Here is a 25,109-nt window from a genome sequence, read left to right on the forward strand (position 1 = left end):
AATAGGTGTGCTTTGCTAGCTAACATAAACACAGACAGTCTTTTAAATTGTTGCCTTCACGGTCTCAAAGACTGATGACATGGTGCCTGGTGACTTCGTATGTTGAATTGGTTTATTCTATATTCTAATTTAAACCATTGGCCAAATAAGACTTTGGCATACAGCATAGAGTATACTACCATCCAACGTCCTTTTTTGTTTTGTTTTGATTTCTTTTGCTTTCCCTTTTGCCAGTGTCAGATGGTGTTAGCATAGGTCCTCCAGCACAGAGTAAAAGTGCACGAGTTTACCTGTCCTTGTGGGGCAGCAGCTAGAGAAGAGGCAGCAGGACTGTCCGGCTGGCCGTGCAGCCCCCCGTCAGCTGTTCTCTCTCAGCCTCCAGAGAGCTCACTTAGGCTGCCTGTTGTCCTGACCGCTGTCCTCCATAGTTTACCCTCCCTTCCTCCCCAGGGATCCCCTGATGAACTAATAAAACAGCTAATAAAAATGGGAGAGATGATGCAATTAAATACATAAAAAGTAAATGATCATTTCTAATCTCGGGATAGTTCCAAAATTTCTGTTTTCTAGAATGGTAGGTGTCCAGATCCACGCCAGATGGGGCTGCTGAGGCTGCTGTGACCACTCAGGAGCCCCACCCAGTCCTGGGAACCTTCAGGCCTTAGCAGAATGCACAGAGCAGAAGCCCGTATTTTAGGAGTAGTAGCCACCCCAGAGCCCCATTCAGGGCTCAGTCTATATTGTACTTGAGAATTGGTCAGAGGCTTATCGAAAAATCAGTACTTGGGAAGTCTGCAAGTGAGGCTTTCCCAACACACAGAGCAATTTGGGGGTGCTTTTCTCTTTTCAGATCATCCAGGTTTGACCAGCACAAGCCAGATTGAAAAATTCCAAGAAAAGGCACAGATGGAATTGCAGGACTATGTTCAGAAAACCTACTCAGAAGACACCTACCGGTGAGGCACACAGATACACGCTCTGGCTGTGGGGCATGAAGGAGTGCGGCTGGATGTGCAGTCGCAGATAGAAATGTCAGCCTTCCTGCCTCTGGCAGCCTGCTAGAGCCTCCTTCTGATCACACTCTAATGCCTGCATTGCGTGGATGGTAGCAGTGTGGAAAGTGCTAGGTGGGAGGGTCAGGAATCCTGGGCCATTCCAGTGTTGCTGGGTAAACTGCGAGCGAGACCTTGGGGTGCTCTTCTGTAACACGATGGGGCCTGATCACTGCTCTGGGGCTAACGTTGTATACAGAGGGGCAATTCTCGTGGGGCCTCCCCTCGTCCAGAAGAGCAGCTCTGGCCTTCTGGCCTACATCCACGGAAGAGGTAGAGCTAGCATACTTGATAGAAGAGTATTCATTGACAGAAACCAAACCTGACCTCTACAGAGGAATGAGTGGGTTACAGAAAATAGTAAGTTTGCTCTCAGATAAACTGATTTTCTTTAAATCCCTTTATGTGGGACTTTAGAGGCTGGCTGAGGTTTCTCTCAGCAGAGATATAAACAGTACAAGTTAATTTGTATTACTTATACCGGTTGGGCAGCAAATACATGTATGTGTGTGTATATGAGCCTTTTTCATCCAAATCTGGACAGGAAGGTGGTTCTCAAATAGGACAGACTGCCTGGCAGGCTTTCCAGCCAAGGAGTGGAGGAGCTCTCTGATCATGACCACTTCAACCCACTAGAAGCTACATGAATTACTAAAGTCATGTCAGGCAAAATATTTCCTTCCCTGCCCTGCCCCCTTAAACACTTGAGCAAAACTGACCAAGAAGATACATGGAAGCACTTTCCTCAATTTGTGTCACCTTCACAGACTTCAGTCTGTAGGTGCCCCATGGAATGAAAATGCCCCAAGCCCCAGGAGGACCATTTCTGTGGTGCGACGAGCACAGGGAAGGGAGGCATCCTGTGGCGGCCCCTGCTGGCCGAGAACCTCCTGTGCTTTAGACACAACTCCATGGCCCAGACACCCCTTTTGCCAAAGCAGGATCCACTTTCTCCTGGAATTTCTAAAAACCTCACCATGAATCTTAAGTAATTCCATTCTCAGTACATAGAGAATGGGACTGCCAATAATGCAGCCACACCCAGAGCTCATACATCCAGCTGGCGGGCAAGCTGTCACCTAAGGAAGCCATGGGCCTACTTGCACCCAGTGCCCATGGTCAGAAGAGCCTGGAAATGCCCCTCTGGGGGCTGCTGGCAGAGCCACAGCACACTAGCATCATCTTGACTACAGCAACTCTCTGGCCTTTGAAAGTAGGTGTTTCTGAAAAAATGCAGTCAGGGACCCAGGGATAGAGGGGGCGGCCAGCCAAGCAATTTGGGGCCAAAAATGAGAGAAAAGAGGCTTTCTTATGAGACTTAGAAACTCACTCAAAGACAGTTCCCCATAAAAAGCCCTAGGATAGCTGACCTCTGTTTCTGCATTCATTATCTTACTCTTTCCCATCTTTATGCCTTTTCTCATAGTATTTGCTCCTCCTGGGACACCTTCCCATCCCTCCCCATTGTTCATTTCTCTGCTGGGAGAAACCTCAGCCAGCCTCTAAAATCTAAAGCCCAGCTGACCTGGGACCTCATGCCACCGCCCCACTCCACCCCCCAGAAGTCCTCCCTGATTTACCTGCTGGCATCCCAAGACCCTTCAGCCTGCCCGCCCCCTCGTGGTCTGTGGTGGTGTCCCATTACACCTTTGTGTGTCCTTGCAAGACTCATGGTGGCTGGGCGAATGGATGATGGTACTGGAATGCTGCTTGCATAATATATATCCTCTTTTTAAAAATAACAATGTTCACAGTAGAAGAAAATTAGAACATTCTGGAAAGTAAAATGAAAACTTTTAAGCCCCTATAAATACCAGTGTTCGTAGATACCTGTTAATGTTTTATGCATTTCCTTCCAGAAATTTTTTATATTGTGTAATTGGAATCATAAAATACAAAGTAAGGTTTTGTAACCCTTTTTTCATTCAATGTTCAACTGAGCATACTTCATTTTCTGTGACTAAGGAGATGCTGTAATTTCTTTAACACTTTCCTACTGATGAAAATGTAGGTTGTTTCCAGATGGGGCTGGCACCGCAGTGAGCATCCTTGCACACGTGGCTCTGCAGTGGCTATGGAATGGCCAGTCACATGCTTCAAGTACAGTGTCAGTGGCCTACCAGGACAATGTCACAGTGTGCCCTCCCACCCAGGGTGTTTTCAAAATGAAGACAATTTTTTTGCTTTATTTTTGATTTTTTAATTATAATGCTGTACAAACACTAGGGATTAGGGTAATACAGAAGAAGTTTTAATAAATAAAAGCACTCTAAGTCCCCAAATCCAGAGGACAACCATTCTCGTTTTGAACATCCTTCCGAATACTTTGCTTGTCACACAAATAAATGTACACAAATGAGGCTGTGCTGTACTTGCTGTTTTCCATTCTGCTTTTATTCAGCTGTACATCATGGACTTCTTTCCTTAACTGAAAAGAGATCTTTTTTATACTTTTTAGTGGATATATAGTGATATTTTATATGGAGACACACCATACTTTATTTCTTTTTTGGTGGGGGTGGGAAAAACATTGAAGGAAACGTGTATAGACATCTTTGTCCTTAGGTTTTTGTTGTGTATTTTTTTTTCCCCTCATGATAAATTCCTACAAGAGGAACTCTTGAAATCTGAAATCCAGGGGATAGATCATAGGTCTGTTTGGTTTAATTCCAAGCAGTGCAGTCAGAGTCCTGGGAGCCTGTCCTGGGAGAAGTCTTGAAGGGCAGTGAATCCCCTTTCTCTAAGGACCCTCCCTTTTACAGATTGGCCCGGATTCTCGTTCGCCTGCCGGCACTCAGGCTGATGAGCTCCAACATAACAGAAGAACTTTTTTTTACTGGTCTCATTGGCAATGTGTCGATAGACAGCATAATCCCCTACATCCTCAAGATGGAGACAGCAGAGTATAACGGCCAGATCACCGGAGCCAGTCTATAGTGCGCACCACACACCTGCCGAGAAGCAAAAGGATCCTCCCAGGACCGCTCAGATACAGAGAAAAAGTAGTGGTATTTTGGTATGTGCAAATATTTCCAGTATGTTAGCCATTTCCTACCTGGTTTCTTCTTATCTGTTAATCCCAGACAATAGCAACTAAAAGACTAGTAGGATCCTTTCCTGCCATAAGAAATGTTTTAATGCCTTTTGATGAAGCAGATTTTGGAACAATCTTTTAACCCAATTTGTAAAATTTAGAAATTCTCAAAGGGCAAAAAACAGAGTTTTATAATGTCAGAGACTAGTATTAAACAAAACTAAAAGAACCTAAGAGAACAGTATGTGTGTATATATATTAAAAATGTCCTTGGAATTAATAGCTACTAATTACCAGGGTAATAATATTAGCACTTTCTAAGCACTTCTTATCAATGCGTAATGTTAGCAACATCTTGCCTATGGGCAGGACAAATGGAAAACTGTATATGTCTTTTGCTGAAATGCTAATAATTTCTGTGAAAACGCACTAGGGTACAGGAGACAATCATTTATGTTTAAGAAAAAATGGCATCATTCCTAATTGTATGCACACATTGGTGGTGTTGAACTAAATTCCTATGAACGAATGAAAATGTGGCTCATGTGTATCATGCAGTAAGTGGGAGTGTGGAAGCACAGTCGGTGGTGACCTAAACCGGAAGCTTCCTCAGCTGTTGAGCTGATGATGCTTGTCAGGCTCACTGAGCTCTGGTTCTAGTCTGTGACTGGCCTCTGCAGACTCCTCCAAACCTGGGGCTCTCTTCTCATGACTGGTTCTCAGAATTGGATTGCAGCCAGTCAGACCTTAACTGCCACTTCCTGTGGCAACCGAAAACGTCCCCACATCACCACCCCTCACGGCAGACAGAGCCTCTGACTAAACAGTGCAAGGTGGGCATTTTGAACCCGATAGCAATTCCGGAATGCAGTCTGGGGCAGTTGCTTGTTCAGTTGGAGGAATACAAAGGTTCCCTTCTCAGGGGTTCCCATTCCAAACGTCCCTTAGAGAAGGGCCTGTATTCCTGTGGTTCACTTGAGCCTGGAGGTGATTCAGGGTGGGGGAGGGGTGCAGGATTTTGCTGCCTGGCAGGGTGGCGGCGGTGGCCGTATGGCTGGATGGAGGGTTTCTCTGTTGACCTCAAGTGTAAGGGTTTTCCAAAGTGTCTCCAGACTCCGCATTTCTGGTGGCAAGTCTTTGAATAGTACTGGTACACCATGCACTTTGATTTCCCCAGGTGTGTGCCAGCAAGGAACCCGGGAGCATTTTAGGTGATAGACGCAGAAGCAGGCCACCTGCTCCTTAAAAAAAAAAAAAAAAAAAAGAAAGAAAAAAAAAACCTTAACTCCCAAGTTACCTTCTTTCTCTTAATCTATAGCGACCATCGTTACAAGAACAGAAGGCAGTCATAAGGAAGTTCTGTCTAGTGCTCTTAAGAGCACCATAAATTCCTAAGGGTATAAGCAGCAGACATTTCCTGCTTGAGTGAAGTGGCCTGTCCAAGACCAGGTCAGGAACTCTTGGTTTCCTCGGTGCATAACCCAGATTAAGGGAACATGGCTCGAGTTAATTTTGCATCTCCCAGACCTTCTCATCAGATGGCACCCACAGAGACCCCGGTGCACTTGCCCTGCTCACAGGCACCCCCTGGTCTGGCCCAGGCCCTTGTCAGGGCCCTGTAGGTAGCCAGCCGGCCCCTGGCTTATGACAGAACAGACTGCTCTGTGCTGAAGTGTCAACAGCACTTGGTGAAAGTCGTTAGTGGGAATTATGCAGGGACAGTATCTCCAGCTTCTAAATTCCTGTTTGGATTTAAGCATATTATTTATAGTCCATGTCTTGGAAGCAAATTTTGGACACAATAGGGGTGCCCGTTATAAAATGATGGAAAGAATTTAATTTTGCCAGCTTAAGTTTTTGGTTTTCTGACTTCAAGGTGATTTAAATTTCAAAATTAGGAGAAAAAACAAGCCAAGACAACAGAGTTAGGGCAGGTCTGTTTCATTTCTGCTCACGAAGGATTTTAGCAGGAGGTAGTTTTAACTGTGTTTATGCATCTTACACAGCAAGTTGCCTCTTTCCTGTTCTTTTTATTTTTTTTAACGTAAGCATGTCTGTAGATCATATAGCAGGTCCCTGGGGATACATGCTATGTCGAGTCTCCCAGATCTGGGTGTTGCAGGAAAGGCCCAGCCCTCATTCCTGGGGGTGGCCCTGAGAGTGGTGTGTCCATTCAGCTGGTAGACTCAAGGTGGCCTTTCAGGTATGGGGACAGCTAAGCCAAGACCTCAGCTGGGGTCCCAACAACACTGCTAAAGGGTTTTGGGGTAGAGGTGATAACCAGCAAGAACACTCAACATTCTGGCGAGTGAGTGCTGCATTCTGGCAGGACAGCCCCAGAGAAAAATCAATTTAGCTTGGAGGGTCATTGATTCTGACCCATTCGTGCCCCTTGCGTCCCTTCACTGGTGGTGGCTGATTGCAGCAGACCTTTTGGGGCCTTAAACACTCATTAGTTTCCCAGATCCTCTCGGCCTTACTCTGAAGTAACCTCTTCCCTAAGGATCATGTTCACACAAGCTGATTTCTTGCTGCCCCAAAGCATTTCACACCTCCGACAGCAGCTCCATCCATCCTGTCTTGTCACATTGGTTAAGAGAAGCCCAAAGTCAAGAATTGAATTGAACAGGATCCCAGGCAGATCCTGAGGTTCAGCTTTCACAAGTCTTTTACCCCTTATTAGTAGTTCTTAGGAGTCTAGATTTGGTTAAGTAAGGCCAGCCTTCTACCCATGGAGTGTGAGTGAAATGAGCCCAGAGTGGATTCTTCATCACAGCCTGCACACACGCCCCTTCTGCTAGCCTGGCCCTTACCCCCTTGTCGGGGGAAGTCCACTGGCTAAAGGGAGAGCAGTACACACCACTGCTGCTCGATGGCGTGGGCTCTTCCAGAGGGGTCTCAGATAATGTTAGACAGGTATTAAAATTATGGAGGTCATTACATAGAATCATAAAACCGGACAGGAAGAGACTTAGAAAAAGTCCAAATTACGCAAGCCAATGATACTTCCCAGGTATTCCGCCCTTCTAATTTGAGATTTGTATGTGTGTCTCTTGGGGGGTTACTGTTATTTATTATCTAATTTCTGCCATGAAGCTGGGGTTGGGGTTCTTTTGTTGTTTGGGGTTTTATATTTAATTTCAGGTGTAGTCACTTGTTGTAAGAGGTTATGTAAATGCCCTCAGGGGGATCATTTTCTGGCTTGTCAGTATTAAATGTGAACTCTGTTCTGAGGCAGTTGCCACCAGCCGTGGTGAGAGCAGTGGGCGCACCTTCTCTTGGGCTCCCAGATAAGTGGCTGCATCTTGCTGGAGCACATGGTTGCAGCCACAGTACATACTTAGCAGCTTTGCTTGTTCTGGGGATAGCCGGGGCAGGGAGCTAAGAATTAGAAGGGCTATATCTAGTGCTTTTAATCTGGGGTGGGACCCACATCCTAATCCTTTGGGGGAGTTTCCAGTAGAGCAGTCTTGCCCCAGCCTGCCCTCTGCCTGCCAAGCAAGCAGCCCTTTGCAATGGGTCCAGGTTCCAGGACGTGATCAAATCACAGTCCAGAGCTTGTTGCCCACTTGTCCGTGGAAGGGGCCTCATGTGCAGGGGCAGCTGTAGATAACATTTCAACCCTTTTCAAAGTCTAGGCCATGAAAAGTGTCATCTTCAGACGTTTGCTTTTCTCCCAGCTGCAATGGGGCGGGGGTGGGGGGGTAGTGCCCTTTAGATCCTGGAAAGGTTGGAGCAGGCAGGGCAGATGCCCACATACTCCTTTGTCCCACTTCCAGTCTCTAGATTGTACGGCTCTTTGAAATGTCTTAACTTTGATGTAAATTTGTAAAGCCAAGCCCTAATCGAGATAGAACGGGTTTGGGTCTTTTGTACACAGGGTTCTGGACATCCTCACGTGTGCCTCCCGCCAGTGCACACTTGGTGTGTCCAGCCCTGGGGTCCCTTCAGCGGCATTGTGCGTGTACAGATTTATAGGCTTGTATGACTGAATGAATGTACATGTGTTTATATCCTATATATGTACAGTGTATATAGTGTGTGTACGTGTACATAGATGTATATTATGTATACAGACATGTAGCCATGTATCCAAAGTTTCCTTATGTTTTAAAGAGAGTCTATGATAGAGTCGCTAAAGTAAATCTATGCGGATGTTCCAAGGTCCCTCAGCAGGATGGATTTGCCATTTTGACTCCAATTTCCCTTGGGTGCGCCTGGCTGGGAAAGGCCACCGAGGCAGAACCTCCACTCTGTGCCAGGGCAGGTGCCGGACAGCAGAGGCCCGGACAGGAGGACGTTGCTGTGTATTCTCCGGGTTCGGACCATGGCCAGAAAGCTAGAGGACCACTTATCCTAATGTCGAAAACTGGGTGGGGATCTTGAGCCGGCTGCCACGTGCCTGGGTTGGCCTAACTGGAAGGAACGAGGTGCTTGGAGCGGTCCGCCTTCCCAGGCCCGCGCTGTCACGTGGTCCAGAGGTTCCGCGAGGGCTGTGCTGGGGCCCCGACTCCCAGGTCTACGCTCGCTCTGGACTTAGCAAAGGCGGGTGCTGCCCTGTGACTCAACAGATTCCCATCTCTAATGCGAGTTGAAAAAAAGCCTACCAAGTAGTCTTTTAAAATAAGCATGAATATGGTAACTTTTGGCGTAGAAGTTACAAATTTTAAATTACTTCTCTAACTGTAGCATGTGAATAAAACCCACTAATGTAAATTCTTTCTGTAAAATGATTTAAAATTTTCAGATAAAAATGACATTTTAATATGGCTATTTGTGCCCTTAAAGCTACAGATGCCAAATTGTCCTTGTCCAGGTCTATCCTGGTTGATTTTCCCCCGTAATTGGGCTTTAAACAGAGGCATGGCGCTCGGGAACCAGGGCCCAGCGTAGCTGCTTCCAGACCTGGTGAGCGGGGCCCGCCGAAGGGAGTCCCTGGACAGCTGCAAAAACTCACATAATCCACAGCTTTTCTGGTTTCAGTTTTTGGTTGTTTTTTTAAATAAGCTACTGAAATGTTTGAAAACACTTCATTGAGATCATAGTACTCAGTGCCTTTTGTGAGACGGTGGGTCATTTAGCCTTCAGCTTCCTCTCTATTGGATGAAAAAAAAAAAAAAAAAAAAAAGCTCCTGCTACTTCCCTGGCCTCATCCAACAGTGTGCATTTGACCCTTGCCCCTGTCCTCGCCTGTCACGACAATCACACTATTATTGAAGGTGGCTTTCCAGTTAAAATATAAGAGGAAGCCTGACAGTCTCTAAATGAATCTTCAAAATAAAAATTCTCATTTGGTGGGGGAGTGGGGGATCTTAACAGCAATCTAAGAATAATTAAACTTTGAATTAAAAACAGTTAGGGGTGGGGAATGCCTGAGATATATCTAAGGCCCAGCTATACCTTCAGTTCAGAAGCCAAATATTCTGGTATCTCAATATTTATACATACAGCATAGAAAAAAATGCTATAAACATTGGGAAAAAATGTTCGGCGACATTTACCAACTGACAGACTATGATAAACTTAATATTTGGATAACATTTGGAAGTAGTAGACTTTATGTTACAAATGGCTTGTCTTAGGAACATATACTCAATTACCATTTTAACGACCAGAGCATCCATGGACTCAGATGCTGCCGCCACATACAACTCAAGTGCTGGAATATTTTTCTACGGTCTCCGTTCTCCCCATTCTCTTGTAAACCAGTGTTCAACTAGTTTTATAACTGAAAAGCTGCACATTTTTCATAGTACATAGTTTTTACCTGCAGTTTGGACCTCTCTGTTAAAATTTAGCTGCATTTCCAGCCCTTTTAAAAGACATGTTAAAGGAAAATTCGGGTGTTAGATTTTTGTGGGACCGTTTCTGTAACTTCTGCCCTTCACGATATAGAAAAATACTGTTTATGCCATTACATTTTAATTCCAGGTTTAAAACCTGTGGAAAGCTGTAGCTTAAAATCAGCTTTGTTTATGTGATGGCATTTAAAAAATAGCATGTTCTTTTTAAACTGAATTTTATAATCAATGTCTTCAGTCTTGAAGAAGAATTTGCATTGTTGTGTTTGTATATAGAGTATTGCAGTGCATGAATTAGCTTTATGCATTTTATTAAATGCTGTTTCAATGTGGCATTATTGTTGTGGCTTAATACTACTACCTAAATGAGGTTTATACTATTAAAAAAGTGAGTTAAAGACTAATGTGCATCTTCTCATTTCTTCTAATAATAATACCAGTAATGCCTGACCCCCAGGGGCGCCGCACTGGCTCAGCCCAGGTAGATGGTGAGGAAGCACCCTTGGGGTCAGAGGCCACGTTGCTGGCCCGGTCGGATTGTAAACCCCGTTTGTGGGAAAGGTGTAGCCTTTTCCAGGGGGGCCGCCCTTTGGTGTGGAGGTCAGAAAGCCAGGCAGCTGGTTCTGGAGCAAAGCACCCCCGGGCTGCCAGACCACACGGATGCTCAGAGCCAGGCCGCAGAGCAGCAGATGCCGCCCATAAGGGTAAGGACGATCCAGAATGAAAGGGTTCTTAAAGCTGCAGCAGTTGGAAAGAACCTCAGGTGACCGCTCATTTACTGCTGAGGATTTGGAGGTCCAAAGTCAGATTCTTGGCAGAACCCAAAGGCACCAGATAGGTTTGTGGGTTTTTTTAAGATTTATTTATTCATGAAGGACACAGGCAGAGGGAGAAGCAGGCTCCCTGCGGGGAGCCCGATGCAGAACTCGATCCCAGGACCCCGGGATCACAACCTGAGTCGAAGGCAGACGCCCAATCACTGAGCCACGCAAGGGTCCCCTTTCCTTCCATTTACATAAATTTTAAACCCATCTTAGAAGACAGTGATTTCAAGAGACAACAGTGCCCCCTAGTGGTGTTTATTTCAAGTCTGCAAACAATAGGCCCCCCCATCAGGCACTAGACGCTTCTCTCTACAGGACTCACTCTTGCTTCCTGCTCAGCAACCTGTCTGAGCACCCTGTGGGCTCTGGCAGGAAGGGCACTTCCCGGGCACTGGCCCACCTGCTGTGCAGACAGACCAAAGGAGGAACTCTCCGCAAAGCCCTGGCAACTGGGCAGGCGACAGCTGTAGTCAGCTGGGTGGGATTACTAGAAAGACAGGAAGGATTTGAATGGAGGGTGCGCCGTGGTGCGGACCTGCCATCAGACACCACCCTAGTGAGCCTGCAGCCATCCCGGAACCCTGCCCGCCACCCCACCCAGCCCCACCAGCCGTCCCCCTGAGCCCCAGGCTGGCACAAAATCACAGTAAACCACAACCCGGGCATCAAGTGTAAAAGGAGCCCGATCCCTCCCAACATAATGGGCTGATCCCCAACATTTCTCTAAAACCTGCTGGTTCTGCACCACTTACCATGCAGGCTACCTCCCGGCCTCCCCTGGCTCCTGCCGGCCGCAAGTGGCCAGCTGCTGTGTCCCAGGGCAGTCTCCGTGTCTGCCTCAACAGCTCCCAGGCCCAGCCAGTCCTTCACTTCTGACCAGCTAAGCCTTGAGGTAACCAGCATCACTCAATGACAGTATGGTCCGTGTCCCGTGAGGAAGGAATGAGGCGGACGCGCAGTAAGACATCACCTGTCTTCCAAACCTTACAAAGTAAGGCCTGAATGAGCAGGAGGGCAGATCTAGGCAGCCTCCAACACCAGCCCGCAGAGCAGAGCCCCAAAGTCTCGGCCAGCCAGCACCCTCTGTCTTCCCCGCCCTTGAAGTCTGCAAACCCACCTGTGAACGGCCCCCGCAGCTGCCTCCCCGCCTGTGCCTGTCACCAGGGCCCCCAGCACCGCTGGCACCGCTGGCACGCCTGCAGCCAGGCCTCTCGGAGGAAACTTGGCTGGCTTCAGCGTAAATGGGGATCACTCGCAGAGGCTTACCCTGGGATTTCTGAAAAAGCCCATGGAGCCCGAGCGGAGGCGGCTGGCACACTGCCAACCATGTAGCTCCAGCCAGGTCCTAGCAGGCCAAGCATAGCGGCTCCAGACTCTCCTGAGCAGGGCCTGGAAGAAGAATCAAAGCCAACGGAGAACAGGAAAGGGCGTCAGGACCAACAGGGGATGTCAGCAGGCTGTGGCCCTGGACCGCCATCCCCATCCCCACACAGGCCTTTCTCCTGTGTGTCAGACCAGGTTCACGCCAGTGCTGGAGACCAGGAAGCATTTTATTGCCTGACAGAGCAGAGCCCACGTCTAGCAGCTCCACTGCAGATCCTCCCCGACCCTCCTGTGTCACTGCACACAGGTGTGTGAAGGGGACGGTCTTATGGCACAGATTTTTCAGAGTCCCTCCAGGGACACCCTCCCAGGGTGTGGCCTGGGCCTCAGTCCTGGGTGCTGGCCGTCAGCATTGCTTTGTACTTCCCGGTCAGCTCCTTGGGTAATGGCAACAGGCCCGGGCAGGGGACCTGCCCCTCCACCTCGCAGATACACTCCCGCAGGCAGTACTTTCGGGGCCCGAAGTGGGCTGGGTGAGAAAGCTGCTTTTTCTCCTGCTCCTCCTCTTCCAGGGTTTCCCTGCCAAAGAGAACAGTCAGCAGCGAGGTGTGGGAACTCCATTCAGAGCCTCAACCTGGTGTGCACTTCTTGCCACATGCACCCCTGGTGGCCAGGAGGCCTGGCTCCGCTGTGCCTCTGGCCTCCTCACCCCTCCTCAACCCCAAAGCCTGCCCCCCCGCCCCCCACAGGCCTCCCAGCTTGCCGGGAAAGCAGGAAAGCAGGCTGGCCTCAGCACAGCTGCCGGCAGCCCCAGCTCCGTGGCAGCACCAGCAGGAGGAAGGGGCCTGTGAAGGCCTCTGTGCACTTCCTCCAAGAGGCACTTTCTTGGCTTCCCTCCCTTTCCTCTTCCCATCCACGTGGAGAAAGGCCAGATCCCAACACATCCCAGGGTTAGACAGTCAGCAGCTCCCAGGAATGTCTCAAAGACTGGTGGCTGCAACCGCCCCAATTTCCATAGCACCTCAGCTTCCTGTAGGGCCTAGTGCACAGCCCAGGGCAGCAGAGCTCTCCCAGCTCCAGGCTCCAGGCTCACTGACTTACAGTCACACAGCTGGGGGTGTGGGGAGCACCAAGGCTGGATGGAGCTGTGCTCTGGGTTCGGCTGGCGTGTGCCCCCAGTGCCCTTCTGCCTCCTTCCCTCAGAGTTGAGACACTCACCCCCCTCCAGGTCAGGCCCAGCAACTCACTTGTTCTTCCCCAAGATTTTTTTGATGTGCTCCACAATCTCCTTGTTGCTCTTGGTCTCCACATCCACAAGGACCTGCTCCCCAGAATCTAGAAATGGGAAACGGAAGGGGACAGAAAGTGGCTGAGGATGCAGCGGCTCTTCAGCCTCAAAGGGCGGTGACCAGTTTGCTTTTAGTGGTGCAGTGTTTGAACGGTAAGATAAATACGTTTGTCTACAGAACCCATGCTACCCCTCCTTTCCATATTTCTCTGAACATGAGCAAATTTGAGGTATATGCAAAAGCATACTATCAGGACGCCTGGGTGGCTCAGCAGTTGAGCATCTGCCTTCGGCCCAGGGCGTGATCCTGGGGTCCCGGGATCAAATCCCACATCGGGCTCCCTGCATGGAGCCTGCTTCTCCCTCTGCCTGTATCTCTGCCTCTATGTCTCTCATGAATAAAGAAGATCTTTAAGAAAAATTAAATTAAAAAGGAAAAGGAAAACAAAAAAGAAAACAAATGGAAATGGATCAAAGACCTAAATGTATAAAAAACTTCTATATAGGGATCCCTGGGTGGCGCAGCGGTTTGGCGCCTGCCTTTGGCCCAGGGCGTGATCCTGGAGACCCGGGATCGAATCCCACATCAGGCTCCCGGTGCATGGAGCCTGCTTCTCCCTCTGCCTATGTCTCTGCCTCTCTCTCTCTCTCTCTGTGACTATCATAAATAAATAAAAAAATAAAAATTAAAAAAAAAAAAAAACTTCTATATAACTTTTAGAAGAGCACATAAAAAGTCTTCCTAGCCTCCTTGGCAAAGATTTTTTAGGTATGACATCAAAAACATGGTCCATTAAAGAAGCAATGTAGTAAATAAAATTCATCAAAGTTTAAAACTTCTATTTCAGAAGATCCTAAAAGCTAGGGTACCTGGCTGGTTCAGTCAGTGGAACATCCAATTCCCGATCCTCGGGGTCATGAGTTTGGGCACCACACTGGGTGGAGCCTTAAAAATAAATAAACTTTGCTTTAAAAAGTTTAAAAATAAAGTTATAAAAATAAAGTTTAAAAATAAACTTTAAAAAAAAAGAAAGGGTACTAAAAGCCATAGACTGGGAGAAAATATAACACATATATCTGATAAAGGACTTGTATCTTGACTATATAAAGAACTCTCACAACTCCTTAAGACAATCCAACTAAAAATACAAAATATTTGAATAAACATTTAAAAACAAAAATTACAACAGTTAATAATAAGCACATGAAAAGATATTCTTCCATTAGTCATTAAGAAAATGCAAATTAAGGGGCACATGGATGGGCAACTCAGTCAGTTCGGCAGCTGTCTTCAGCTCAAGTCATGACCCCAAGGTCCTGAGACTGAACCCCACGTTAGGGTCCCTGCTCAGAGGGGAGTCTGCTTCTCCTTCTCCCTCTACCCCTCCCCCTGCTCGTGCTCTGTCAAATAAAATCTTTAAAAAATTAAAAAAAAGAAAATGCAAACTAAAACCACAGGGAGATATTGGACTGGCTGAAAAAAATTTTTTTAATGGGTAATACAAGTGCCAGTGAGGGTGCAGAGTAACTGGAACTTTCCTAATATAGCTGGTAAAAAAAAAAAAAAAGCGAAATATTACAGCCACATTAGCCAATGAATACACAGAAAAGGAAAGAAAAAGATTGGAAAGAAGTAAAACTGTATTTGCAGATGGAATGACTGTGTGTGTTGAAAATCCTAAGGAATTTAGAAAAGAAAACCTACTAGAAGTCATAAGTGGCTTTATTAGGAAGGCTGCAAGACACAAGGCCCACACACTAAAATCCACTGGGCTTCTATAGACTTGTAACCAAACACCTGGAAAATGACTTTTTAAAATATTTTTCACAGTAGTCATAAAACACATTCAACATTGTAAAAACTAGAAACAGCCCCCCACCGCCATGGAGGCCCACATGGGGAGCAGTGAGCCCAGAGCCTGGCTGCCCAGGACCCGGCCACAGCCACTCCTGCCCCGCGCGCACTGCGGGAACATCCTGCTGGGTGGCCCCGACCTGGCTCAGGCCTGTGCCACCATCTGGGGCACCTCCTGTCCAGACCTCCCCCTTCTCCTGCTCCTTCCAGAGATGGCTGACATGCTCTGCCGTCTGAAGACTTTCCCTGCCTTCCCAACTCTCTTTATCGCCAACAAATCTACTTCTAACTCTGTCTTGGCATTTATTTAACAAAAACCCAATATGGGTGAATGTTCCTACAGGGGAACAGCCCTTGGCACAAAAAATGAAATCAACTACTGATGCACGTAACAGATGACTCTCAAAAACATGCGGAGCAACAGCCAGACACAGAGGAACAGACACTGTGAAACTCTATTTACACGAAGTTTGGAACAGTGGAAAAGTCCTCGGGCAGCCCGGGTGGCTCAGCGATTTAGCACCACCTTCGGCCCAGGGCATGATCCTGGAGTTCCGGGATCGAGTCCCACATTGGGCTCCCTGCATGGAGCCTGCTTCTCCCTCTGCCTGTGTCTCTGCCTCTCTCTCTGTTTCTCATGAATAAATAAATAAAATCTTTAAAAACAAAAAAAAGAGGAAAAGTCCGAACAGTGGGTGCCTCTGGGGGAAGGGAGAATTCCCTGGAAAGCAGCACAAGGGGACTTTCTGGAGTAATAGAAATGCTCCGAATCATCACTTAAAAAGTGGGAACACGGGTATGTAACAAGTGTCAGAACTCATTAATTTATGTTCAAAAGACCAGGGTGTTTTATTATGGGTAAATTATACCTCAATGAAATTCATTATTTATTTTTTTATTTTTTAAAGAATGTATTTATTTATTCATGAGAGACACACACACACAGAGGCAGAAACACAGGCAGAGGGAGAAGCAGGCTCCCCCTGGGGAGCCCGATGCAGGACTTGATCCCAGGACCCCGGGATCATGACCTGAGCCGAAGGCAGACGCTCAACCACTGAGCCACCCAGGCGTCCCTGATATTAATTTTTTAAAAGCAAACACAAAATACATACACAAAACTGCTACAGCACCACTATCCTCTCCAGCCACCTGACCTCACTCTAGTTTTCCTTCATAGCACTTGTCCCCTGACACTGAATGGGTAAGTTTCTTGTCTTCTGTCTCCGCCTGCTAGGATATCATCTCTATGAGGGCAGACCTTGTCCTCTCGGGCTCCCTGACACCCCAGGCACAGTGCATGGGCCCAGCAAACACCCATATGTATTTGGTGAATGAATTTAAGAGCAATAGCATTCTGCTCCCTGAAGCATTTCCCAACTACGTTTCAGTTGGTTCTTGTAACCATGTAAGGCGGGTGTTGGACCTTCACCTGAGAAATAAAGCACAGGGAATATTACTCGCTCAGGGTCAGAATGACTGAGTAGAGAGCTGGGCCAAACATCTGGTCTGACTTCCAGGCACTGAGCCCAGTATAACCGAACAAACATTCACTCAGCTCCTCATGGGAACAGGAGAGCATCGTGTAAGTGAGCAGCCAAGAGAAGACACACACAGATACACACGCTGCTCAAGAGGATGTGGCCTGCCCTAACAGGGCAGCTGGAGGAGATATGAAAGGGCCAATGTAAGGGTGCAAGAAGGGCTTCCTAAAGGTAGTGGTGCCCAAGTGGAGTCTCCGAAAGATTTTAAAAATAAATCAATAAGCAAAGCAGCAGGAGGATTTCCAGCAGACAGACCAGCATGAGCCAAGGCATCAAAGCAAACTGTGGCAAGGGAATTTGGAAAAACCAGCTGTACAGTATGAGGCACATAAAAGATGTGGGGGCAACAGGAGATGAGGCTGGAGCAACGAGGGAAGAGTCCAAACCACTGTATGCTATGGTCCAAAGTCAATGATGGAAATGAGGGATGTTTACAAGAGCCCATATCTCAGATCCCTCAAGCACTATGGTGGGAGGAAGGGATAGGAGGAAAGACCCTCTTGGCCTGTGCAGAGACCACACTCACCCAGATAGAACCGCAGAAAGGGGGACGGCGTCATGTTCTTAAACATCATGATCTGTACCCAAGGATTTTTGTACTGGATCTGAGGTATGTTGAAAAACACAAATTTCCTGCAAAAGGGAAGAAATCAAACCTATGAAACACAGTTGACTTGAAATGCTGTACACCTGTGTATTTTTTTTTAAGATTTTATTTATTTATTCATGAGAGACACAGAGAGAGAGGCAGAGACACAGGCAGAGGGAGAAGCAGGCTCCATGCAGGGAGCCCGACGTGGGACTCGATCCTGGGACCCCAGGATCACACCCGGGGCTGAAGGTGGCGCTAAACCGCTGAGCCACCTGGGCTGCCCACCTGTGTATTTTTTTGAGGGAGAATGTCAAGAACTTTCATCCGATCCTCAGGGGAACCTGCCCCACAAACAAGCAGAGAAAAGGATCGGTCAGGAATTTATTAGTATATTCTCTGAACAGTAGGTGTCAGGACTTATGGTTTGTCACTTGAGGTAAAAGACATCTGTATCATCTGTATCCCTACCTCACACTGCACACTAACCAAAAACTCACCTAGCAGATTAAATATAAACATAAAACTATAAGATGTCCCAGAGTTTGTGTGGTTAGACAGGTGTATTCATTCATAAACAGAGGCTAATCAAGCTGTATACTTACAGCTGTGCACTTCATGTAAATTGTACCATAATTTAAAAATAAATGAAACCAAATCCAGAGAGTATTTTTACAATCTATGAGCAGGGAGACCCTAAACTTAGGCTTAAAACACAGATAAATAGGATCACCTTAAAACTTCTACATGGCAAAATTTACCAGAAACAAAATCAACAGTTGCCAAACCAAAAGAAAAATGTTTCTAAAACATAAAACAAAAGGCCAATTCCTTTGATAAAGTTTTACACATTATTAATAAGATTTACAGGGAACCCTGGGTGGCCCAGCGGTTTAGCGCCTGCCTTTGGCCCAGGGCGCGATCCTGGAGACCCGGGATCAAATCCCACGTCGGGCTCCCAGTGCATGGAGCCTGCTTCTCCCTCTGCCTATGTCTCTGCCTCTGCCTCTCTCTCTCTCTCTCTCTCTATCATAAATAAATAAAAATTAAAAAAAAAATTTAATAAGATTTACAAACCAGGAGTGACTGAGCCATCCTGTGGCTCAGTCAATTAACTGCCCAACTCTTGATTTCAGCTCATATGAGGCACACTCACTGGCACACACACACTCTCTAAAATGAATAAATAAATAAAAATTTTTAAAAATAAGATTTACAATTCAACAACAAAAGCCACAAATAGGCAGAAACCCAAATAGCCTATCATCTTATGAATAGATTCTCAATACCTTCCCAACAGTCATGTTAGTTAAAATAGGATCCCTTTCCACCTGTTAAATTGCTGAAGATTAAAAACAAAACAAAAAAACAAGTTACCGAAAGCAAGAAACACCTAAGAATTGGTTTAAACCTCTTTGGAGATCAATTTGGAGCTAGCAAAATTTAAAAAGCATAGATCCTGACTTAGTGATTTCACTGCTTTTAGGTATTTTCATACTTGAATGCAAAGACATTATTTGTTACAGCAAAGGAACAGAAACAACAAACATCCTTTGAGAGGACTAATTAGGACACAGCCAAATATCTGGATCCCTCTCCATCTGCTTTCCATCCTCAAGGGCTAACATACATTGACCGGGCTTCCCTGACCTCTGATTTCATGTTGGGTTTGGCCAACAGTGAGTGCTTCCCTGAGGTGGGCTTTCCTGACCTCTGACTTCATGTTGGGTTTGGCCAACAGTGAGCGCTGGCAAGACTGGAAGGAAAAGGCAGAGTCCCAGGCTCCTATTAGGCAGCCCTCTCCCCCTCACCTCAACCTAGACCTGAGGTCTTGCACTGTTCCTTATGGTTTCTTTTCCCCACCTTTGCCCATACTTCTGTAAATAGTCCCTTAATTAAAGGTTCCCCAAATTATCCTAATTTAAATGTGCCCTCTCCTTCCTGCTGCCATCCTGCCCCACATGTCAGATGGCAGAGAGGTGAGAGTGATACATGGGACAGAAACATAATCATCTAGCTTTACTACCACTTCTCAGCTGTCTGAGCCAGGACAAGTTACTGCTCGGTGCCTCAATGTTTATGCCAAGATGCTGCCAATGCAGGACAAAAAGTCCATAGTGGATTGTAATTCACTTTTAAGAAGATGAAATTAATAATCAACAGAAGGCAACTGTGTGACCATTTACTTGGGGAAACTTCCTTAACTGCGGCAGAATCTGCAAGTGAAACAAAGCAAAAGCAAGGACAATTATTAACTCCAGGGAAAACAAAAGGCTTTGCAAGAACAAAAAGGAAAAATAATCATACTATTGTAGTTGGTTCAACTGTGTATAGTGTTCGCAAAGTCGTATTATTTTTTTTAAGATTTTATTTATTTATTCATAGGCACAGAGAGAGGGGCAGAGACACAGACAGAGGGAGAAGCAGGCTCCATGCAGGGAGCCCGACGTGGGACTCGATCCTGGGTCTCCAGGATGACACCCCAGGCTGCAGGCGGCGCCAAACCGCTGCGCCACCGGGGCTGCCCAAGTCGTATTAATTAAACACTGAATACTGTTCTAACCAAAATTCTGAAACGACCATACTTGGAGGATGAAGAGCTGAGTAATATGCATGGGCTGGCTGGTTTAGGGAATGCCAACGGTGGGGAAAGAGCTGAATTCTCATCTCCCATAGTGACAAGTCAGCAGATAAAGCCTAAAGCTAGAAAATGAAGAAACAGCTCTCTAAATATGGTATTTAACTATGTAAGGGAAACTCTAATAAAACGGTTAGAGTTGTAAAAGTTGTTGCCTCTAGGGGAGGAATGGAGGTAAAGTCCTACTATAAGCCTTGCTGATCATGACAGTACACAAGGTTGGAAGCTCCAAAGCTGCATTTACCTTCTTGGGCTTACAACATCTCTGCTCAATTCCCACCCCACAGCAGACAATCCCAACATTGTAAAAAGAAACCAGGGCATATCCATGCTGGAACTGCCCACACCCAAAATTCCTGTGGAATTTTTGTTTGTATTTTGTTTTTAAAGATTTATTTATTTTAGAAAGAGTGCACTGTGGGGAGGGAGAGAGAATCTCTAGACTCCCCACTGAGTGGGAAGCCCAAAGCCCAATGTGGGGCTCCATCTCATGACCTAAGCCAAAACGAAGAGTCCAATGCTTAACCAAATGAGCCACTCAGGTGCCCCTGGAGAGGAATCTGTAAATGGTTCTTGAAGTCTGGGAAGAAAGTTGATAATGATAGGTAACCTTTAGTTGAGCACCTGCTGTACATGGCCAGACATCTTGTTTGGCATTTTAACACCTGAAGCCTCACAACGACCCTGCAGGGTGGGGTTTTATAACTAAGCAAACAGGTCGGAAAAGGTAAGTAAACTGCCCTAGGTCACACAACCAGTAAATGAAAGAACGAGGGCTATGTGCCGTTGGACTTCAACCACACTCTTCTGTCACTATCAAGTTACCAAATTCATCTAGATCCTAAGACTCAGGCTGGACACAGTACTCAATAAATGCTAGCAGCTATTACTTTTCTTATTGCACCTGAAGGGCAAGAATATCTGGCAGAGGTGAGCAGGGACTTGGCCCTCACACACCCAGCAGACACTCAAGAGTATGGCTGGCCTAGGGTTGTATACTGGCACTTGGAATGGAGGCAATCCAGGGAGGGACAGTTGAAATGCCAAGGGCACATGAACAAGCAAAGGCCTGTGGGGCTGGAAAGAGCAAGTCAGGTAGACTCCAACCCAAGGGCACGAAATCCCTAAGGGCAAGCCTTTACCATTCAGAACAATGAAGCTCAGAATGGCTGCATGGTTCCTATGTCCCTCCAGGGTATTAAAGTATGTGAACATCCAAGGATAAGGCCTGTAGGCCTATTTTGATAGACTGCTCATTTAAAAACCAGAGATCTATATAAAAATCTGAATTTCTGGCTTCTTGACAAGTCAGAAATTCTCCATGGAGCCCACATAACTAAGCTGTAGCCAAGCAGTGAATGGCCCCTCCTGATAGTGCCCGTTTTCCAACTGGAGCGGGCCCCACCCAGACTGCCTCCCGCCTTCCTGGTACTGCCTAGCCTCTGCGGACTCCCAGTGTGAATCAATGGGATGCAAAGTGGGTTAGGAAGGAGCATCTGGGTGCCCATTCACCCCAGGTCTTCCAGAAGCCCTCAGCCCAGCTGATCCTATTCAAGCAGGTACAAGGTCTTGGCTTCACCCGTGGACAAGTGGCTTGGAGGCAGCTCCCAGCTATCCTGAACAGCTGTACAGCAAAGGCACCCCACCATGGGGGGCCTTACCCTACTGGAAGCACTCCCCCCGCCCCACTTTGATCCACCCCATACACACAGTCCCAAAGCCTCTGAAGGATGAGGCACTGCAGAATTCCCAGCTCACAGCACGGGGCCAAGCGGTCACTAGGCACTCTGTACATTTACACTGGATACCTCCAAAACCCAAAGCCCCAAGCCCCGCTCCTGCCCAAGGTTCTATTCAAACGTTTCTAAGCTTCCATTGGAGGAGTTCCCGCTCCGCTCCAGGTAGAAAAACCACCTCACGGAGTTTAAGGTGGGGAAGGCGGGGCGGGGTAAGGAGCCCGGGGCTGCACAGCTGACGGACGTAATGGACTGTAAGGGGGATGCGCCCTGCCGTGGAGGAGCAGGCTCGCCGCTGCCACTCACCACCACTCACCAGCCGGCGTGGTACCTGGGCAAGCAAGTTACCTAACAGCTCTGGGTCTCTCCGTCCCTAGGACGGGGAAAACCATGCGGCTTCCGTGAACGTCACATGGGACAATGCACGACCGACACTCACGCGCCACGAGGCGCACAGAAGGGCCCAGAAGGGCTAGCAGCCGTCACTTCCTTCAGTGCATCCCCGCAGCGGCTCTGGACGTAGGTACATCGCAGCGGGGGCCGATGACGAGGCGCAAGTGGCCCATCCAGGGCGGAACGTGCGCCGCAGCACCCCCCCCCACCACCACCACCACCGCCCGCCCGCCAGGCACAGGTAGCGGGGGGTCGAGGAGGCTCCGAGGCTCCGGCCTCCCGGGTCCGCCCGGTCGGCCGGGTCCCCCGCCGGGGGAGAGGAGGGGAGATGGGGGACGGGGACAGGCCCTTGCCCTCCGCTCCCCCACCTCAGTCGCGACTGCGGCTGGCACAGCGTGGCCCTGCGGTCCTCTTCCTGCTGCGGAACCTGGAGCAGGCTGCTTGCTCCTCAGTCTCCTCGTCTGTGAAGTGGGGCCAACGGCACCCACTCAGGAGGCCCGCGTCGGGCTCGGGTGGCACCCAGGGCCGCGCCGGGCTCAGCGTCACCCGCACGTCATTACAGCGCGCACGGCCGGTCCGCGCGGCCCGGGGCGGCCTCCGAGGGCTCCGACTGACCTGGCGCCCTCGCCCAGCTCCCCGTGCGTGTTGTAGTTCACCGTCATGACCTTCACGGAGTCCTTGAACACCACGTCCCCCTGGCCCAGGTACTGCAGGGTGCGGCGGATCGGGAAGCGGCCCTTCATGGGCATGGCGGCGGCGGCGGCGGCGGCGGGCCCAGCGGCTGAGAAGCCCCGCAGCAGCCAACGGCGCAGGCCCGGCGGCCCTCGCTCCGCTTCGCCTCCCGGCTGGTCTCCGCTTACCGCGCAGGCGCACGGGGCCGTCTCCCTCCGCTCCCGCCGCGGAGCAGCTTGGGAGTTGTAGTCCCGGCTTGCGTCGGCTTAGGGGCGGAGCGCGGATTTAGAACACCTTCCCAGATCGTTTGCTTTTCGCCCTCCGTAAATTCGCCTCTCCCCATCCCCCCGCACCGCCAGGGAAGATAGTTTTAACTAGGCTCAAGCTCAGACAACAGAATGACAGCTGGAAATAAGTCAGGAGAGCTGCGTTCAGATGCCAAGTGGCTACTAACTTGCGCTTCAGCGTCAAGTAAGCCCGTTTCTCTCGCTCAGCTTCTCCGGATTCAAAATGAAATGTTTGCAGGGGGGGGGGGGGGGGGGGGGGGGAAGAAAAAAAAAATGTTTCCAGGGTGCAGTTTCTAACACTTATCACAATAAATAATTTGCAAAAGGGAGGGGGAAAGGCAAGTTTGGAAACGACCCCTTTCCTGGTTTACCCACCTAACAACCCTGGACTACAATTTGTTTCAGAAATAAAAGATAGAGGAGATGCATTTCCGAAGTATGCTTACAGATCTGGAAAAGTTTTCACTTCTCCTTCAGTTTTGGAGAATAGTTTTGCCAGATACAGAATTCTAGGTGGGTAGGGGTTTTCTTTCAACACTTGATTTTATCCTCTCTTCTTGCATGTTCCTGAGAAGTAGCCGTAACTCTTAGTTTTCTCTGTAAAATAATTTCTTAATCTGGCTTCTTTCAAGGTTTTCTCTTTGTCTTTGGTTTATGCAGCTTGAATAAGATATATCTACATATGGATGGGGCTTCCGTCGCGGGGTAGGTTAAGGCTGACTCTTGGTTTCCCCTGAGGTCATGATCTCAGGGTCCTGAGATCCATCCCTAAATGGAGCTCTGTGCTCAGCAGGGACTCTGCTTGAGATTATCCCTCTTCCTTTGCCCCTCCTCTCACGCACACTTTCTCTCAAATAAATGATTTTTGTATAGATTTTATTTGTTTGTTTATTTATGAGAGCGAGAACGAGTTGGGGGGTGGGGAGTGGCAGAGGGAGAGGGAGAAGTAGACTTCCCGCTGAGCAGGGAGCCCCACACGGGGCTCTATCCCAGGACCATGAGATCATGACCTGAGCTGAAGGCAGATGCTTAACCACTGAGCCACCCAGGAGCTAAAAAATAAATGAATCTTAAAAAATTCCTATGTATAGATATTTTATATTTATCCTGTGTGATATTGGTCCTACTCTGAGCTTCCTGAATCTGTCATTAATTTTGGAAGGCTTTCGGCCATCGTTACCTCATATTTCTTCTCCATTTATTCTTTTTTTTTTTTTTTTTAATTCATGAGAGACACACAGACAAAGGCAGAGACACAGGCAGAGGGAGGAGCAGGCTCCATGCAAGGAGCCCGATGTGGGACTTGATCCCTAGTCTCCAGGATCACGCCCTGGGCTGAAGGCGGCGCTAAACCTCTGAGCCACCCGGGCTGCCCTATTCCTTTTTTTTTTTTTCCTGGTGTTCCAGTTATGTATATTACATCTTCTGAAATTGTCACATTGTTTTGGGATGTTTTGTCCTAGATTTGTTTTTCATTCTTTTTTCTCTTAGCATTTCAGTTAGGGAAGTTTCTAAAGACCTATCTTCAAGCTTATTGATTCTTTCACAGTTGTGTCCAGTATTCTGATGAGCCCATTAAAGGCATTCTTCATTTGTTAGTGTTTTTGATTTTTAACATTTCCTGTTGTCTATTTCTTAGTGTTTTCCTATCTCTACTTATATTACCCATACGTTCTTCCATGCTATTTATTTTTACCATTCACTCCTTATTAATCAGTTATTTTAAATTTTCTGTCTGAACATCTGTGTCATAGAAGACAACACAGACACAGACAACATCTGTGTCATAGAAGTCTGGTTCTGATGCTTGCTGTGTCTTATCAAACTGGTATTTTTTTTTCTTGCCTTTTAGCATGCTTGTAATTCTTTATTGAAGGCCAGACGATATTGACTATTGGATCATGGGAATTGAGGTTAATGAGCCTCTAGAATGAGGATCTATGTTAATCTGGCTAGGAGTTGAGTTGTGTTTAATGTTCGCTGTAGCTGTAGGTCCAGAGGCTTCAGATACCTCTAGTGTCTTTGTTTCACTTCTTGACTGGTTTTCCCTAGATGTTACTCCTCAGAGTGTGT

At 47.6% G+C, this 25,109-nt stretch overlaps 2 protein-coding genes and 1 long non-coding RNA gene across 11 annotated transcripts in view; 2 read left to right on the forward strand and 1 right to left on the reverse strand.

Moving 5' to 3' along the window:
* NR2C2 (nuclear receptor subfamily 2 group C member 2) overlaps positions 1 to 10,291 on the forward strand; it is a 97,941-nt gene extending 87,650 nt beyond the window's left edge. For all 8 annotated transcript variants that reach the window (XM_025449168.3, XM_025449169.3, XM_025449144.3 and 5 more), the window contains 2 exons: positions 851 to 956; positions 3,815 to 10,291. In XM_025449168.3, the coding sequence (XP_025304953.1) occupies positions 851 to 956; positions 3,815 to 3,989 (281 nt within the window). In that variant the 3' untranslated portion in view covers positions 3,990 to 10,291. The remainder of the gene's footprint in view (positions 1 to 850; positions 957 to 3,814) is intronic.
* A 1,952-nt stretch (positions 10,292 to 12,243) lies between these two features.
* On the reverse strand, positions 12,244 to 22,967 carry MRPS25 (mitochondrial ribosomal protein S25). Of its 2 annotated transcripts, XM_025449187.3 has the most exons (4): positions 22,693 to 22,967; positions 17,248 to 17,354; positions 13,282 to 13,369; positions 12,244 to 12,613 (listed from the first exon to the last, which is right to left on the reverse strand). In XM_025449187.3, the coding sequence occupies exons 1-4, from the start codon at positions 22,824 to 22,826 to the stop codon at positions 12,421 to 12,423; spliced, it is 522 nt and encodes a 173-aa protein (XP_025304972.1). In that variant the 5' UTR covers positions 22,827 to 22,967; the 3' UTR covers positions 12,244 to 12,420. The 2 variants fall into 2 exon arrangements, with proteins under 2 accessions (XP_025304972.1, XP_048954008.1); XM_049098051.1 differs by lacking the exon at positions 17,248 to 17,354 and having other exon boundaries at positions 22,693 to 22,937.
* Positions 22,968 to 22,978: 11 nt separating this feature from the next.
* On the forward strand, positions 22,979 to 23,915 carry LOC125753150 (uncharacterized). Its single transcript, XR_007404265.1, has 2 exons — positions 22,979 to 23,220; positions 23,442 to 23,915. It is a non-coding gene; the product is annotated as an uncharacterized LOC125753150 (long non-coding RNA).
* The last annotated feature ends 1,194 nt before the right edge of the window (positions 23,916 to 25,109 follow it).

The sequence above is a fragment of the Canis lupus genome, chromosome 20 (assembly GCF_003254725.2).
Source record: "Canis lupus dingo isolate Sandy chromosome 20, ASM325472v2, whole genome shotgun sequence".
NCBI classification, from domain to species: domain Eukaryota; kingdom Metazoa; phylum Chordata; class Mammalia; order Carnivora; family Canidae; genus Canis; species Canis lupus.

What these genes read in the sequence shown, in the direction of transcription:
- MRPS25 (XM_025449187.3), bottom strand. Translation starts at nt 22,826, where the DNA reads ATGCCCATGAAGGGCCGCTTCCCGATCCGCCGCACCCTGCAGTACCTG. An exon ending in GAGCTGGGCGAGGGCGCCAG is followed by an intron (nt 17,355 to 22,692) that starts GTCAGTCGGAGC and finishes TCCCTTTTGCAG; the next exon opens with GAAATTTGTGTTTTTCAACA. An exon ending in AAAATCTTGGGGAAGAACAA is followed by an intron (nt 12,614 to 13,281) that starts GTGAGTTGCTGG and finishes TCTCTTTGGCAG; the next exon opens with GGAAACCCTGGAAGAGGAGG.